The sequence below is a fragment of the Falco biarmicus genome, chromosome 13 (assembly GCF_023638135.1).
Source record: "Falco biarmicus isolate bFalBia1 chromosome 13, bFalBia1.pri, whole genome shotgun sequence".
Classification (NCBI taxonomy): Eukaryota; Metazoa; Chordata; class Aves; order Falconiformes; family Falconidae; genus Falco; species Falco biarmicus.
In genome coordinates, this window is record NC_079300.1 from 21,929,997 (window position 1) to 21,947,655 (window position 17,659).

A 17,659-nucleotide genomic window follows, 5' to 3' on the forward strand; every position below is an offset into this window, starting at 1 on the left:
GGATCTCTGAACATATTTGAGCAACCGGATCTGGTGAAAAAGGTCCCTGCCATGGCAGGGGAATTGGACTAGATGATCTTTAAAAGGTCCCTTCCAACACAAATTATTCTATGATTCGACTGAAATGATTCAAATTGGTTTTAGGCTGGACAACAAAAATTACCAAGGTCAAAAAATTCCAGTCGCCTCAGTAAGCACTGTCACCACAAGTAGTATTTACTTTTAGCACACTTGAAATAACACATATTGGGTGGGGAGGGGGCAAACGTCAAACCCCAAATCAACGAAACTACCAATGCAAATACCTGGGTCTTCTATTTAACTATGTTACATAGAAAAAGAAAAAAAACCCTGTATGATCTCGGCACCAGTCTAGGCAGTGTACTGGAAATTTCCACAGAATGTATGCACGTTGCAAGTATTTGGGGGAAGACACGACACAGGACCAAGGACAGGCGAATTCCAGTTGGAAAGCTGTCTTCTGTTTGCTCATCCTTCCCCGCATGGTGACCCTGAAGAGCTCACCCAGCGAGACTGGTCCTCCCCTCCCCTTGTTACAGCTCCTCACCAGCTGTACCAGCCCTGCAGTTTCAGTGCTCTGGGATGAAGACCCCAAGTGACGCAGCCCCTCTTCGTACTTCTGCCTGGTCCAAACCACGACAGAGGGCTTTTCCATAGCGGCAACCAATGTCTCAGTGGCATTTCAACTGTTTTCTCATCTTCTGCCATTCCCCAGACGTTGTTAGTGCATCACATATTTGTTTTCTCCTTTCTCCCTCCCTTTTCTTTTCAAGCGTTTGGGCTTCACTCCCTGTCTTCATTTATCCCGCTTCCTAGCTGTCATGTCCTCCTTTGCACACCTCATCCACTCCAGCTTTCTACTGCACAGACAGGTCAATTTGTTTCTCCATTTTGGTAACCCTTATACCACACAGAGCAGTTATTTAAAGCCCTTTGAAGAGCTGACTGTCCCTCTGTATCCCAGTGTTTCATTACTGAATGTCCTCCTCTGCACTGACAATCCCACCTCTGTCTCCCAAGAGGGTTCTCTGGTCCATATGCAACCAGCAGACCTACAAATAGTGATGGACACAACACAACTCAGAGACAAACAAAAAGAAGAAACACACACAAACAAAAAGAAACACAAACAAAAAGGAAAAGGAAAAAGTCCCTCATAGGGAGCTGAAATTAATCTTTCTTCCAAACTCTGTTCTGCTCTTTCAGCTGTAAATCATTAGAAGTCCAGAATTCTATTATGTAGTTTTCACATGACTTTTTATAGCTTAGCACTATTTTATATGACTTGCTGTACTAGTTCACAGTAACATGCACTTGCCCAAAACAGAAGTCTGCCAATGTGTATATAGTCATATTTAAATCTTTGATTAAGGGCGTTTTTGAACAGGATTTTTACACTGCTGTGCCCTTCAAAGCTCATGTTTTACTATGACAGGAATACGACAATGTAAAACAGAAACGAAACAGATGATTTTGATGTGCATTTCCTACAGCCAGGGCAGTTAATAAAATATATCTGGAACATATTTGGTGATCTAACTGGAAACTTTGCAAACACTGAAACTATAAAGAATATACATATTATTATAGAGGTAGTTTGACAACAAAAAGGGAAAAGAAAATACATTTTATCTCCCAATATTCATAAACCTATTTTTAAAACCAAAGAAGCTACGTAGAAACTACTTTGAAACATTTGTTTTGAGAAAGTTATACCTAGGAAAAAAAGTAGAAGGCTTACAGAAACAATAAAATGAGAGAGACCTCAATACAACTGTGCTCAGTGTCCTACCAAGTTAAATTGTTTAAAACATGAAGTAAAACTAAACACACAGGCTGGTACCAGACACAAGAAAGACCTGGTCCAACAGCAAACAGCAAGTGCTGTCCTGCGAAAGCTGGGCACTGGTCACACAGGAGAACAGTTAAACTGCTGTAGAATCATTCCTTTTTTGCAGCTCCAAACTGAGAGATGATTTTTTTTTTTTTTTAAGACAACAAAATTCAGAGAAAATAAAATCTGAACTCTGATACTAAGTTTCATTAAACAAAAAAACTCCAGTAATTTTTAAGTCAAACCACAAAAGCTGAAGACCAAATTTTAAAATTAACTGTGTGACTATGAAATGTCTTTATGAACAAAACCAATGGCATCTGAAATACTATGACGTGTGATTTTATTCTCAAGGTACACTAAATGTGGCCTATTTAAAGACCAAGAAGTTAATTTGTCTGACTTCCATACCCCCCGGTTCCTGAATGCCACAAAGTCTACCAAAAAAGACAAATATTAGACAAGTAGTTTCTAAGCAGGAGAGACAATCATTGAGAAGTGCTTTCAGTATTGTAACATTTACTACATAGCAACTAATCCCCTCTGGAAGAATGTCAAGTTTATCAAATCAACTATTGTACTCAGAAGCCCAAGCAGGGAGCCAGGCTGATCTGAATTAGCGCTACAAAACTGACACGAATTTGACAGAATTCAGTACAGCAGAAAAACAAACACAAAGCAAAGTGCAGTTCATGTAGAAGAAACACCAAATTAGATGTTAATCACTCCATTATCAGTTTCCCTCCCTCCTGCAGTCCTAGTTTCAGCTTGAAAAATAAAAGGTATCACCACTGTTTACCAAGGAGAAAAAAGATTTATCCATGAAAAAAAGCACTAACATTTACCTAAAACCAGAAAGACAGGCAATAAAACCATTTTCCAGTTCTGTTTTCTCTTGTAGCTCCAACCAGCCTGAGAAGCTGCTGCACAAGTAGCCACGTTGGTCTCAATTTTCTGACTAAAGAGACCTGAAATTTTCATCTTTCCTAAAACAGAAGGCTCTTTCAGCCCCATGCAAACATACTATTTTAAACAGTCACATGGAAATGAAGCCACACAGCAGAAATGGAAGCAAAACCCAAAAAATCCACCTAACCACCAAAAAAACAAACCACCAAACCAAACCCACTGTAGGTAACCTTATGCTAATGGATTAAGAGAAGCAAATGCGCATGTCAGAGAGCACAAAAAAGTTATTTATACTTCTTCCACCTTCTCCCTTCCCCCACCCCCCTTTCTGCAACTAACAGGGCACTAACAAGGCTGCCCAGCACAGAGGAACACTCAGGATGCTGAAATTCTCATGGTGAATAGAGACTTCTCCCCCAGCTGAGCTCTCTCTGAAAAGAATGGAAGCCAGAAAGGAGAAGCGTAGGGAAGAACCACCAGAAAAAGGCAGGAATGCTTCAAAACAACTGAGATGGGGAGAAGGGGGGAAGGTGAAGATGGGAAGATGTCTGCAGCAAGAAAAACCACCTGGTACGAGACCAGGCGCACGTGGGCTGAAGGGCACGTAGTGCCATGCTGGGGTACCCACCACCGGTGCAGAGGCAAGGCAGCCTGGGCACACGCCTGGGCAGCGCATCCCCGGGGTCGCTTCCAGAGCTCTGCTTCGGCTTATAAATGCATATTTGGACATCAATGCAGTTCAAATACGCCTGTGCCACACACAATCCACCCGTCTCATTTTATTCTTTTGTACAGCTAAATAAAGGCTTCGCAAGTCTCGGAGGTAAGATCTGTATTAACAGTGGGGGCCTTCATCCATAATGCACAATGCCACAATCACTCATATGCTGCATTTCAATGCTGAGCAATCACACAAACAAAAAAGGCTTATTAGCCTCACACTGGTCAAACTATCAAATACTATTAAGAAAAAAAACCATGAAAACCTTTAAAAAGGCTTTCTAAGCCTGTGAACATAAACTTCTAAGCTTCAGATATCACATTTATATAAAAATATAAATGGGGCTACTAAATGTTTACGTAAGCTTGTCTTAAATTTTCACTGTCTTTTAATTTATTAAGATTGGCCCATCTAATAAAAAACCCCAAACCCTTAGTCACTTTTATTCTAAATCAAACCACTTGCCCTACAGAACCCAATGACAAATTTCATATTTACATGTAAAATCTGTCCTCAGAGAATTTATGAAGAAGTGACAGCCCTCAGTATCTCTGCAGTCTCTGCTCCTTAACCACCTCCATCTGAACCTACCTCTTTCACCACGTACTTGCTTTCCCTAGCACGTGCCCTTCCACTTTCTCCACTTCTGCTGTGCCTTCTGCCTGTCCAGGAGCAAGCAGGGCAGGGCTCCCCAAAGCACCACTGTGTTCTCCACAGACAGCTCCCTCTGCCACGGCTGCCCTCTCCTCTGCAGAGCAGGCTCCAAGCGTCAAGGTTTTCTTCCCAGAGCCCTGCCAGCTTCTCTGAGCACCACTCCGAAGTCAAAAAGAGCAAACGGAGCTATGGGGGAGGTGGGTAACAGAAAGAACAGCGTGGGGCCGGAGGGGACACACTGGAATTTAATCTAGAATAGCAACAACAAAATGCTCCACCTTGACACGTCCCTGGCAAGCTAAAGAAGATTCCTCCGAGTGTCATTTCTCCATTATACTTCAACCTAGCAATAGTACGCGTTTCAGGTCACATAGGTACAGCTTTCAGATTGCAACTGTAGCTGGGCCACAGAGGTAAGCACTTCCCTTCTCAGACACTTCAAAATGTTACCAACCCAAAGGTCCAAAAATGAACCACCCAAAGTACAAATTCGCCACAGCCTCACTGCAGAATTGAGCAGGAATTTCCAACCTCACAGTATTCACTGAGCAGTCAAACGGGAGTGAACAGACACTACAGATCCCTTCCTCTGAGTTTCCAAGAATTTGCAAACATTCAGCACTAGTGCCAAGTTACGGACCGAGACGTGCCCGGACACTCACACCTATTTCACATACGTTCAGTTTCTGGATTGCTGCTACAGTTCTCCCTGCTCTAAGAGAGAGCACGGTAATCTTCAAGGAGTCTGTTGACTTACAGCACAATCCTATTGCCAGCACCCTATGTTTCAAGTTCTAAGACAGACTTTAAAATACACTCATGAGAAGTATTTATCAGTGTAGTAACCAAGTAGCAGATACTGCTGAAAAAAACATTCTTTTCAAGCCAGGCTTCTAATCAAAAGCCCTGAAAAATGCTTGCTATGGCAGCCTTGAATACGTGCATTTCACACTCCAGAACTGCAGATTTTGGCAGTATGCTTCTTTACAGCACATTCTGACACCAGAAGATAAAGCCCACTAGAATAGTTCTTTTGATCCTATCAGGTAAACAGAGACATCTCTCTTCCAACAGCAATAATATCAATTACTTGTGAAGACGAGGCATGCTGCAACAGACTTCTGGAACAGAACATTGTATTTTGAATTCTTACATGTAACCATTAACCTGCCAAGAGAAACTGGCTAAATTCACAAAGTTGGAGGAAAGTTCCATTTTGACGCACTGATCCTTGTAGGGTGATTATGTGGGTCAATATTAGAAAAGTGCTGCTTTAATGTTTGTTCCTTGATGCCGAGCTTGTATTTCCTCATGTTCTTTAAACTACATCTTCTGTTTCAAAGTGACAACAGAGAAGTTGCAGTCCCATTTCCTTCCCAAATTACTGCTTGGTAATGGTAATTACTCTTTTCTTTTCCTCTTGCAGACCCAGACATCACAAAGCCTGAAGATTCAGTTCCTTCACTACCTTCCCTCCACCTGCAGAACTCACTCTTCATCGCCAAACACAGGGGGATGGGAGCAGGGCAGGTGACATGAGGAACCACTCGCTTTCCACTGGAAAGATACTCAATGGGAAATTTGAATTAAGGTTTAGCAGAAACAGGTACTGTTTTTTCACCCTACGCACCCTGGGAATGGGAAAACCTAGACAGCAGCTTGCACAGCTCCACGCTGCCCACCGGAGCAAGCGCATCCTTACTGTGCCAATGTTACTCAAATTAAGTTACCATCATCAAGCTGACCACTAGAAAACACCAGCCCAAGCCACATTTGCTGTTAATTGCTGTTGCCTTCAAAGTAAAGGCACTTCAGCTATCTATTAAAGACTGTCAAAAATATCATTGAGGAAAAATTGCAACAAGACCTGCAGCTATAGCAACTTGCTATTATTCAGCTCACTGAAAATAAAACAAATGCTCTTTTTGGCTTGCCTGCTACGTTTTCATTTGTAACCCGAGGAAAATCACCTGTTCTTTCTACCGGAATAAACAAAAAAAAAAGACTAAAGAAAAGCTACCTAAAGTTTTCTATTTTCCATTAATTTTTTTTCTAGTTCCTTAAGATTTCTTTTTTTCTTTTTTTTTTTTTTTTTTCAGTAACTTTTCTGTACTACAGGGCAATGTTCCCCTTAGCAGTCTGAGCCACTTTTAATTAAAGTAAATAAAAATCCTGTTTCTCAGTTTAAAAGGTAGGAAAAATAAGTTTTTAGAACCACCCTGTATGTCACAGGTTTACTGGCAGAAAATGGAAACTCCGGAAGGCTAGGAGGCTGCAGATGCACCTCAGCTGATCTACTGCAAGTCAGATCTGAATGCAGGGGAATGAGTATGAGGAGTAAAGTGTTTGGATTTTTAATGTGTGTGTTTTTAAGAAAAACTAACTTATACTAGCCTGGGGGGGGGGGGGGGGGGGGGGGGGGGGCAGGAAGAGAGACTTCACAATGGTCTCCTGCCATGCACAACCTCAAATACAAGATAAGCTAAATTTCAGTTGACCAGAATGGAACTCTATCCATGCACTCCCCAGTATGAGCTTTCACAACACAGCCGCTTCGTTCCCCCCAGAACAATCAGAACGATTGCAGCTGCAACTTGTAAGTGCATCCTAACTTCACCAATCAACATTGACATAATTTTACTGCATGAAATGCAACCACAAGCTTATTATTTGGTCTAACGTTAGCAGAGTTTTCAGCCTTCTGGGTTTTCAGATCCCTAAAGTTTCCCACTGGAGATGCAAATCCCCTTACGGACAACTGAGATCTACGATGAACTGGCTGCTTTTCTTAGCTGTTTCTCACAGCCTTGGACAGAAATAGCCAAATCCCCGACCCCTTTCCAGGAGTGGGTCAAGGCCTATTTGCCTATTTTGTGGATCACAAGTTGGGAACTTCTGTAAAGCTTTTCCTCACCTTGGGTTGATTGCCCCGGGCAGCCTCCCACAGCGGACCAGGCTCAGGCACAAAGGCCAGATCACCTTGGCTGTGTGTTCCAGTTCAAAAAGAAATAGAACAACTACACACGACCACCATGCATGGTAGCCCTACCAGCTTTAAACGGCTCGCGCCAGGGTTCCACAGAAAAGTTTCTTATTTCCAGCTGTATTAGCTGCGTGCTTTGTGATTTATTTTTTTTACAGGGTCCCAATCTGACTTACACAAGGAAAACAAATATGTTAAGAAAATCTTTCTTGCACCAAAGCACAACGTGGCAGGCCTTGTCGTGTTATGTATTTGAGACCAAATTTAATCAGACACGTTAAATTATACAATGGGCGCTTGCATTTATTGAGTCCAGATGTGGCTCTGAAAAGAGCTTTATAGTATTAGGGATTTTCCCCCCCCCTTCCCCAATTGTTTTTCAATTGACAATTCAGAAGGGCATATGGCACTGCTTAAATAGCTTCCAGGATTTTCAGCCTGACAGCAGTAACACAGCAATGCTGACTGCAAATTCGAGCCTTTTCAAGTTCTGGAGAAGACAGTTATTTTCCACTTCCCAAAGTGAAAAATTACTCTCTGTATTTTATTCTGTTTTCCTACTACACTGAGACGCTACATTGTTTAACATGGAAAAGATGGATATTTCCATCAATTAAATGCACTCCTTTCTTTAAAAAAAAAAAAAAAAAGCGCCATAATAAAGCTTTCCGTTGCCAGCTTCATACTAATTACCTTACTGCCTGGCTCTCCAGTCGATTTGACAGGGATGGGGGAGGTTCCTACTGAGCATCCAAACAAGCAGACAAATCTCCTGCTCTATGAACACACTAAGTCAGGTATCACTTGTGCTCCAGCTTATTTACAAGATACATAAAAAAAAACAAAAGCCCCACCACGGCTTATGGTGAAGCAGTTATGTTGATCCCTTGCCTCCCACGGGCTCATCAGGATTCACAAATGAGATGTGTTACATCAACTGCACCGCAATGCTATAAATGAAGCCATTCCTATAGACGTACCTGCAATAGCTGCCACATCTCATCTGGCTGCGAGATGGCTTTGACTGTCTCAAATCAGTGTCCTGAGGGCCACCAAACAAGGCTTAAGTATACAAAGACTAAGTAGGAGTTTTTTTATGGCCTGAAAGCATGCTTTTAAAAAATACAGTAGATCCAGCCATTGTTACTTATCTAACAAGATTCATGAGCACTACAATAAGATTTTAAGGCTCCGTCCTGCTTCTCAGGCTTTTTTTTTTTTTTTTTTTTTAAGGCTCAGTCCTACAGAACTCAGCAACTGGTAAATGAACTAATCCAGCTGAATTGTCCTGGAACAGATTTTCAAAACAGCTTTTATCAGCTGCGTTCAGGAACTGTTGGCAACTCTTCCTATTTCCATAGTACTGTCTCAAAATGAAGGTCAACATAAAAAGGTAGCTGCAGGACACAATATACTGAATGCCACTGCCACAGTTTGCCTGTGGGTGGTGACCTTTGTTAGTTTCTTTTTATCCTGTGTATTTTTTGGATGTGATAAATACTAGAGTGGGAAGCTGTGCAGCAGTGATCACATCATGACTGAAAGAAAGGCGCTTGGCAGATTTCACATGTGAACCAAACACAAACATAGAGGCTGGCTACACCGAGTGTTCAGCACAGCAGAAGAAAACACGGCAAAAAGTATTTTCTCAGGAACGTGGACTGCAAATCCTCTGGCTTCAGTGATGTTTTCATCTACAGCAGCTGAGAATGATACAAAAATATGTTCCATATAGTAGAGTTCAAGATAGTTCAACAGTCACTCCTGTTCTGTTATCTAGCAAGCTGTCGCTAACACTTCAAGTCTTTGACACGGGCTCTCTGCTGCTGAAACATTCGTGCTCCCCTGCACGTATTCTTTAACAAATTCACTAACTCCTGCTCCTAAGCTCTTGCTCCTCAAGTGGATATAAAGAGCAAGTGTGCACAACTGTTTTCTATCATCCTAGATAAAACGGGTGTGTCCCCCCCTTTAAAAGACTGGACGATAGGAGCATATAGTCATCTAGAGCTTCAAGGGCATGTCATTGCCTCTTCGCCTTAGGCCTCTCCTTAGAGAGCATCCCAAAATACTCTGAATGGCTTTTTAGATTCAAGTCAACTTTTATTAGGGTGTGTACCAGAACATCAGGCTATTGAAACAGAAATCACAAAATAAACAAGTAAAACTAAAGAAACAAAACAACTTAAACACACACCTTCGCACTCTGCCCACTAGACCTTTACAAGTGTTGCTCCGCTGGTGTCATGACACCAACTCAGCAGCTTTTCGGGCTGCAACAAATTCTGTACATCTGCTCACTGGTAACATCATCTTTCTGTCACCTCTCAACACCAACAAAGCCGCTTTCTGCACTTCTCAGCAGTATCTGTGTCTGCACACCTGGGCCTGACAGAGTAATCCCTCTTCCTCTCAAAGGGCTGCCACCCAAAAGGCAGGAAAACCCACCGTGTCCACAGTTCACCAGTAGCCTCTGCAAAGGCGCAGGACACAAACTCTTTAATATGTTAATGTCATCAGCCAAATACAATCCACAGACATCTGGCACTTCTCTACATCAGTGTCCTTCCAAGATAAAAAGCCTTACAAATTCAAATCAATATTTTAACTACTGCATTGAATTAGCACCTTTCTGTTTCACATCTAATCCCAACTGTTTTCTGTCCACAAACTGACCTGCTCGGGGAAGTGATCTCAACACCATATGCCACTGCTTACCCAAGCCAAGCCAGCTCGCTTGTCTGTCCTTGTCAACACCAGGGCACAGAAAGCTGCCACGGATTTGCTAGCAGCAAACCCCACAACAACTTATTTAATACAGTACAGCCTGACAGATTTTTGTGCTGGGGAAGCCTGTAATGACAGACGTAGTCATTAATCTCAGAAATGCAGAACAGTGTTCTCTAGATCAGAGAATTATTTGTATCTTTAGGACACTTGCCTTAAACCATCTTCGAGGAAGAAGGCGAGTCTTATTTCTTGATTTCAGTATTTATATGCAGTTAGTAAACCCAAAATTACACCACATACCTTGGGATTCCAGCTCTTTTAATCCAACCATCTCACAAAAATCATAAAGGGCTTCCGAAGACTTCATATTTCACTGCAGTAAGTCCACAAAAGCCTCAGTCTCTTAAATAAAAAGTACTTAGACCCTACCTCATTAACAGATAAACCACAATACCATTTAGTATGTGCAAGCACTGCTTTTGCCTCAGTGAGTGAGCTTTGAAAATCTAAAAGGGAAGTAACTTCTGGAACAAAGATCAACCTTTTTTTTAAAAAAGCGATAAAAAACTGCTTGCAGGCTTTAAAATCTTCGAAATCAGTACAGCATAAGAAACCTTATTGATCACAGAAAATACACAAGCCCAAGAACACGTAATATTTTTTTTCAAAAATCTTTACAGTGAAGTGACAAGACACTTTGGATTGAGCAAGTCACTGTATCGTTTCAGCCATAAAAGCACAGTAAAAGCACAGATAAAAGAAAAAAACTGCCCAGAAGATAAATTGTAAGAGGAAAATTAAGAGGACTAGGAAGAAACACGAACAATAACTATTCAAAGAATATTAGGTATTTCAGAAACAAATACATACAGGAGAACTAGCACATCCATAAAACCTGTGGTCTTCCACCCAAATTTGCAGCAGCACAGTGGTGATTAAGGCAGGCACAAAGCACCGTGCAAAAGAACAACCCTATCATCAAATCTAAAGTTTAAGTAGTCATCCCTGCTTTTCTGAAGACTGCACATGGCCTATAAACAGGGGGAACAGGACTGCATTGTACCCACTGACGTTAAGATGGTTTTCCTGGCACTCTCCAGTTGAGACTGTGTCTGCAGCCTGAAGCAGGAGAGGAGGCAGATTTGGGTCAGAACACTCCTCTGATGCAGATGCAGAACACAGATCTCAAACAAAGGGCAACAATTAACATAGGAGGAATCCATCTGCAATTAACAGATAGCATTGTCCTAAAAGCCCTGATAAAAGTAAAAGAGGGATAAAGCTCATACAGCATGAATTGATTGTGAATTCTCAGAAAACAGGTCTGACATCAGAGTAGTCAGCAAAGGATTAACAAAGGGCTTGTACTAAAACAAAGCAGGGTGACAAGGCTGGCTGTACCTTCTTCTTAGTTTAAGACACCCAGGTTTTGTTTCGATGCCATCATCTCTGTAACAAAACATGAAAAAACCAAAGGAAGGCAGCCCACAGCAAGGAAAGGAGCAGCTGAGAAATTGCACATGGAAAAGAAAAAACCTTCAGGGATGAGAAGCACTTCCCACTGCCCAGCCAGCTGGACCAGGACAGCTTGGCAGGGAGAACCAAAGGGAGCCACAAAGTCAGACCCAGGCAATCCCTGCCCTCGCCTACAGGCCAGCAGAGCCCAAAGCTCCCCAGAGCACGTCTCCCTGGCAGCTGCGAGGGCTGGATCCACACAGCTGCCACCACAGTGCTGCAACTTGTCACCCCAAAAATCCCAAGCATGAGCTAGACTGTGAACCCCATGCAGGGGGGCTGTATTCCTGGGAGAACCGAGGGCTTACGTTGTGCAGACTCCACCTGCTGCAACTAACCCTCGATCACCAAACCAAATTCAACATTTCTGAAGAACGTAACAGCTGCATGTTAGAAACAAAACTAACCCTCTTTACCATTTCAACAAACAAAATAAGGTGAATTTCAGGGTTTAAAAAGCAATGTTAGAAGTGTTAAAATAGGGTTCGGGTCTGTATACAACTAACCTGTGGAAAAATCCTAAGAATAAGTTTTTTGAGCTTTAAAAGACAGGCACGCCAATCCAAAACACATCTGCAGCTACCTGTAAGGCAGCCTGACTCAGCATGACAGAGCTATGAAAAAGGAACAGCAGAGAACTGGATTAACGAGGTCCTGTTGAGCTGATAAGAGTAACACTCCTGAAATACCAAAAAACAAAAAAAGAATTTGCTAATAATAATAATAAAAAGAAGACACCTGATCTTCTGCCACACAATAAACTAATCATTTAGGCTTGGAAGGGACCTCTGCAGGTCATCTGCTCCAGCCCAGCCTCAAAGCAGGTCTAACTCAAATCAGGTTGCTCAAGGCATTGTTCAGTCAATTATAAATGGTTTGAAAGTCACACATGTTGGTTAAAACCATCTACAGCTTAGAATGATAGTAGACAGACTAAAGCTTAGGTATGACTAAGCAACTCTTAAAAGAAAAAAATAAATAAAAGTCCAAATTTCTTCACTGTCCTTAATGACAAACTGAAATTGGCCATCACCAAACTGATACACGCTGAAGTACAAGATACTCAATTGACATAAAGAGGCAAGCAACTACTGGCTCACAGAAGGACAAAAAGGAGGGAGAAAAAGTGGAACAGGATCAAGAGGCATACTCCCTATCAAAAAAAAAAAAAAAAAGCAGCACTCTTTTAAAGCTCTACAGAAAATCTGGGCTACTTACTCTATGCAGTATATCTCAAATTCTCTGCAAGTGCAATGCCAGACAGTCCCAAGCAACGGTTCCAAAAAAAATCCCTATTGAATTTGTAATAGAATAACACAACATAAACTCACAGGACTGTCAGATGAACGCAGTATCTGAAGAGGTAGGAAAAAAACTATAAAAAACCCCCTGTGAGTCACCAGAAGAAAACACGGTGCCATCATCTTCTATCAGCTCCCCCAAAAGTCTATCACATGCCCACAGACCTTCATGCAAGGAAACTGGCCGCGCACGTGGCTGCAAGGGTTCAACGGCACTGGAGCTCCTGGCAGTTACACCAGCACAACATTGATTTGCAAGAACCTGAGCAGTGCAGGTCACTAAGGAATAACCCACTCCTCGAGGAACCACCTGGTCTAGAGATAATTCCACCTTTTGGGCCTCCACAAGAACAAGACACAAGAGGGCCATGGCCTGAAGAGGAGCTTTAGGAGAAGCAAAGGCCTGACACACACCTTCACAGAAGAAACCAACAGGTCTCTCTCACAGTCACAATGAACACAATTTATATCCTTCCTCATGTCATATTTCACCCTCATTTACTTTTACAACCCCATTCTGGTGATAAACCCAAGTATCTCAAGACAGCTCCATAATAAATAGGATGACAGAGGTATTACCCACCTCCTTGAAAGAAAGGTAGGTCAAATTCACTTAAATAACATACAACTACATATAACATACAAGTCATCTTTCGGTGGATCCTATTTGTATCGATATCTGCAATCAGTGCAAGAGTCCAGTGTGGCTGGAAGCACGAACAGGAAGGATTTAACTACAGCACAGGTATGCCAAAGGTATCTTAACCATTAGCAACAAAACTGAGCTCACTCCCAGGTTAAATATACAGAGCGGGAATTAAAATCAATGCATTGGTCTCTGTAAAGACTGAGAGAAATATTAATAACTGTAAGCATAACATTTTCTCCTACTAGGACTATGCATTTTCCTTGGTTGTTTACTATCCATTCAAAACTCAAACAATTAAGGACAGGTACGTACCTACAAGACTGCCCCTATAACAAGTTGATGACTTTTCATATGTTTAAAATAATTGCAGCATGTATCACTGTAATTATTAAAGGACTGGAGCACAAACTTCAACACTTTCAAACTTCCTTGCAGGTTTGAGGACCAAGATGTGTGATGGATTTTGAGAGAAATTATGTTAAAATGCTTATTACGTCCCAGTCTTGCTTCATTCCCTCTAGGATTTAACTCAATACTGTGGTAAGGATTTGCAGACACCTAACTAATAACTCGCTGTTAGTTTTTCTGAAGTATTGGGCTTTTTTTACAGTAGCCTTCAACCATGTGTTTTAACAGCTCATATTAATCTCTGCTTAAATGCAGTTCACCTAACCATTATGGATGAAGCAGAATTGCATATTTAAAGGCGATTTATGAAGTTCAGTAGCCTGCCAAGTAACTTCTACTGGTCAAATCCTGTCCGAAGCAACTTAACCTGACCTACATTTAAAGCAAATATTTTAAAAAGATTGCTCTATTTTTGTGGGAGAAAATAAGAATGTCCCATAATATAGTTCTCAAGTATTCTTCACGTGTCCCACTTCAAGGCTTAATTTCTGGACTGGTACATTGCACTACCACTTTCAAGAATAATAAAAAAAATATTTAAATCTCCAGTTACAACAGAGCAAGCGTCTTTAACAAAAATCTGTATATTTACCATTACTTTTCTTCATTCACTACTCAAATGTACACAGCCTTGGATGTATTATTTGTGGGTTGTTTTTCCCTTTAATCTTAAATTCAGATTAAATTAGTACTTTCAAAAACCCAGAGAGACTTCTCACTAGTGGAAAATCTGCCATGCTTGTGAGCTTGAAGGCAAAATTCAGGAAGGGAGATATCTGGTCTGCTTTTAATCTCCTATGCTGGTAACACATGACAAAAACAAGTTCTCTGCACCAAAAATTCTACAGTTGTGGCTTTTCAAATACAGTTAGTTGTATAAATCAGCAAAATGCAACAGTTTAATATTTTTTTTCTTTTACTGAAGAAACTATATTCTTAAAATCCAAACCATGAGGAGTTACTGTTTGTTGGTAAAGAACTGTAAGAGATGGTACGGAATTCACCTGAGAGAGATGATATGTATTCTGTCCAGAAACAGCCAGAAGCTTAAATTCCCTTTTTATTTAATGCCCTGGGGGTTTCTCCCCACTTCTCCTTCAGAAATTAAGTTCTGGAAAAACCCTGCTCACCTACTCTTTTTCCACAGACTTCGCATATCCCAGCTCCTCCCAGTGCCCCACAGGCAGTCTCTGGGCAAGGGGCTGTGGGTGCAGCTCGCACCCCCGTTCTGGGTCGGGGTGAAGATCAGGAGCTGGTGGCAGCTCTGCAGTGCCACAGCCACAGCATCCCAAGTTGAGGAAGCCCATCCTGCTTTGCAAATGGCAAGGCTGAACAGGGATGCAACACCCCCTCGGCTTCCACCTCTGTTCCCACCTGCAAGCCCCGGCTGAGCGTTCGGCACGGGCTCACGCTCCCCAGGACCCCAGATCCAGACCCCCAGACCCCCCCAGCACCCACTGTCCCGCAGCTTCTCCTGCAGCAGGAGCTCAAGCGAACAGCGGGGAGGATATGGAGCTAAGCCCCAAACGCCTCAGCGTTGCTCTTGTACAGCTGTGCTGGGCCACCAAGCAGGGGTGCAAACAGCAGCAACCACACCAGGGGGGCTGGCATTTAAAAATAAACAGGCTTCCAAAAGGACCTGTGCAGCAACACAGCAATTCCCTCCTAAAGGCAACACCCGGGGGGGCTGCATACGGTGCCCACAGAGTCCTCATAAAATACGAGCAGCCCGCAGCACTCAAGTCGATAAAATAAAACTCTACTGCTATGCCTTGTGGAGAATCCTGATTTCTGTTTCCTATGACTCATCTGTAAACCCAAAACCTCCAGTGCAAAACCAGATGACAGATAGCAGAGGGAAATTATTACTCGAAAAGTAAAATGTCATCTCCAGACATGCTAAAACACCAAACACCCAAGCCCGAGCCATCAAGGCAGAGAAAGTATTTAAAAGAAAAAAAACTCCCCACACTTCACACAGGAACCAGCACCCTGCCAGGGCTGCAGATGACATCCTAAAAGTAGTGGCAGAAACCAAAATGCATTCAATTAAAAAATTAAAATCCACAGTCACTGCCAAGTAAACTTTACAGTGATTACATATGTCACCTTAACAGCTAGCTTTTACATTTCCTTTCAGTTTGGTTTATTCAAGGTAATTCAAAGATAAATAGTTGAAACATCCTAAAAGGACCCACCTTCAGGCTTCCACACTGTCAGTCACAGCTGTTCTAATAGCTTGGAAGGTCTGTGCTTGCCCAAGGATTGAGTTCTCATGCACTAGACCAGTCTTCCAAGGAAAAAAGAAAGCAGCTCTTCAGGCATACTTGCAACCTCCTGCTCCTGAGCTGACCTATGGGCTAACCAATGTAATTAACATTGACCGGGTCCTGAATTATGCCTTTTTCCCTCAGTGTGAGGCTGCAGGGCCACAGCTGGAATCTGACACATCCCTTACACCACACTTGAATCCAGCTGCACTGCCATCCGCCATCTGTACTACAGCAGCTCTCCCAACCACCGCACTTACTCTGGGCATTTTATACAGCACACAGGAAGAAGAAAGACCTCAACCACTGCAACCCTTTCCTCTGGCAAAAAAGAAAAAAGTACCTCAACATGCATTCACTCTGCACAGAAGCAAACTGCCCAGTTTGTCAACAGCATTACAGATAATACCGACAGAGACAAAAACACAGCCCACAATCTAGCACAGGTTATTTTTCCATTCTGCATATTATTATTTTTTTGACAAAGCAAAACTCTGAAGTCCTTTAAAAGAAGAACAATGTACTTCCATTTTAGAACAGTTTAACTGAAAAGTCTATTAAAACCAGTTCTCCCTTTTGTCCCTAGTACTGAAGTTTTAAATTGTTTTAGAACCATGACCATTTACATAAACAAAGAGGGGAAAAATAAAAACATGTATGGAGTGATAAATACTATAAGGAAAATACATCACCACTCCTTTCCATCTGACCTCAAACATAAAACAAGAGGGAAACAATGACTAGCCCCAATAAAACTTTAAGCTGCCAGTCATATTTGGTTTGGAAGTCAACCAGTTGCCCTACCCAATGGGTTTCCCAAACAAAAACTCTCACTGCTATAAATTATCCAATGGAGACATCACAGCATGCTTTCAGCAAGCAGTGGAAAAGTTTAGGAGTTTCAGCTTTTTACACTGTCATTTTTCTATACTATTTGAAGATTAAAACTTACGAAATTCCGGGGCATTTGCCACTCAAAGAAAGCTTCCCTCTGTTGCTGATCCAGTCCATGTTTCACACTGTACAATTAATTAATAGCCAAACTGAATTCGAGAACACACCCAGCTCCCAGTTTTTTGCTTCAAAGTCCAGGCCACACAATTATATAAAGGATGCTTAAAACCTTTAAGACTTGTATGTTTTCATCCAGCTTAAACTTTTTATAAAAAGTGTTCTATGTGCCTACTAGAAAAGGTAAAGAACCCTGGCAAAACTATGAATACATTTTGAGATATTCCAAAAAGTTTTCAAACTTGTTTCAAGTCTCATTCTCCTGCCATCCACCAGATATGTTCAGAAATAAAATGTGAGGCATTATTTATGTAAATAAATGCCCACAGCTTGAAAACAGTAGGACTTCCTGAAGAATGTTCCCTTACCCTACTGCTCCAAGTGAAATACCCAGGGAGCCAGCTAGGACCTCAGGCGGACAAGCCTGGCAGTGGGAAGCAGCGTACGAAAAGACCACGCTCAGACCCCGTGCCCCTTGCTCCTGTGCAAGGGCACAAAGAGCAGAACTGGTCGAGTCCCCCATTGCCCAAAACCTATGTGACAGGAGGTAGGAAGGAAAGCAGCAGGAAGGAAAGTATCATATGGGATCCACAGCAACTGCATCATCTTTGAAGAATGACTATTACAGTTTAAAAAAAAAAAAAAAAAAAAGT

The 17,659-nt window shown here is 42.0% G+C and overlaps 1 protein-coding gene across 9 annotated transcripts in view; it reads right to left on the minus strand.

Annotated features, from left to right (window-relative positions):
- Positions 1-17,659, minus strand: part of PXYLP1 (2-phosphoxylose phosphatase 1) — a 57,575-nt gene that overhangs the window by 18,054 nt on the left and 21,862 nt on the right. The window contains exon 1 of one of the 9 annotated variants that reach the window (XM_056358771.1): positions 2,701-2,878. The exons of the other annotated variants lie outside the window; for them this stretch is intronic. Coding sequence (XP_056214746.1) covers positions 2,701-2,869 — 169 coding nt within the window. The 5' untranslated portion in view covers positions 2,870-2,878. Of the gene's footprint in view, positions 1-2,700; positions 2,879-17,659 lie in introns of those variants that run through there. 9 annotated transcript variants of the gene reach the window in all.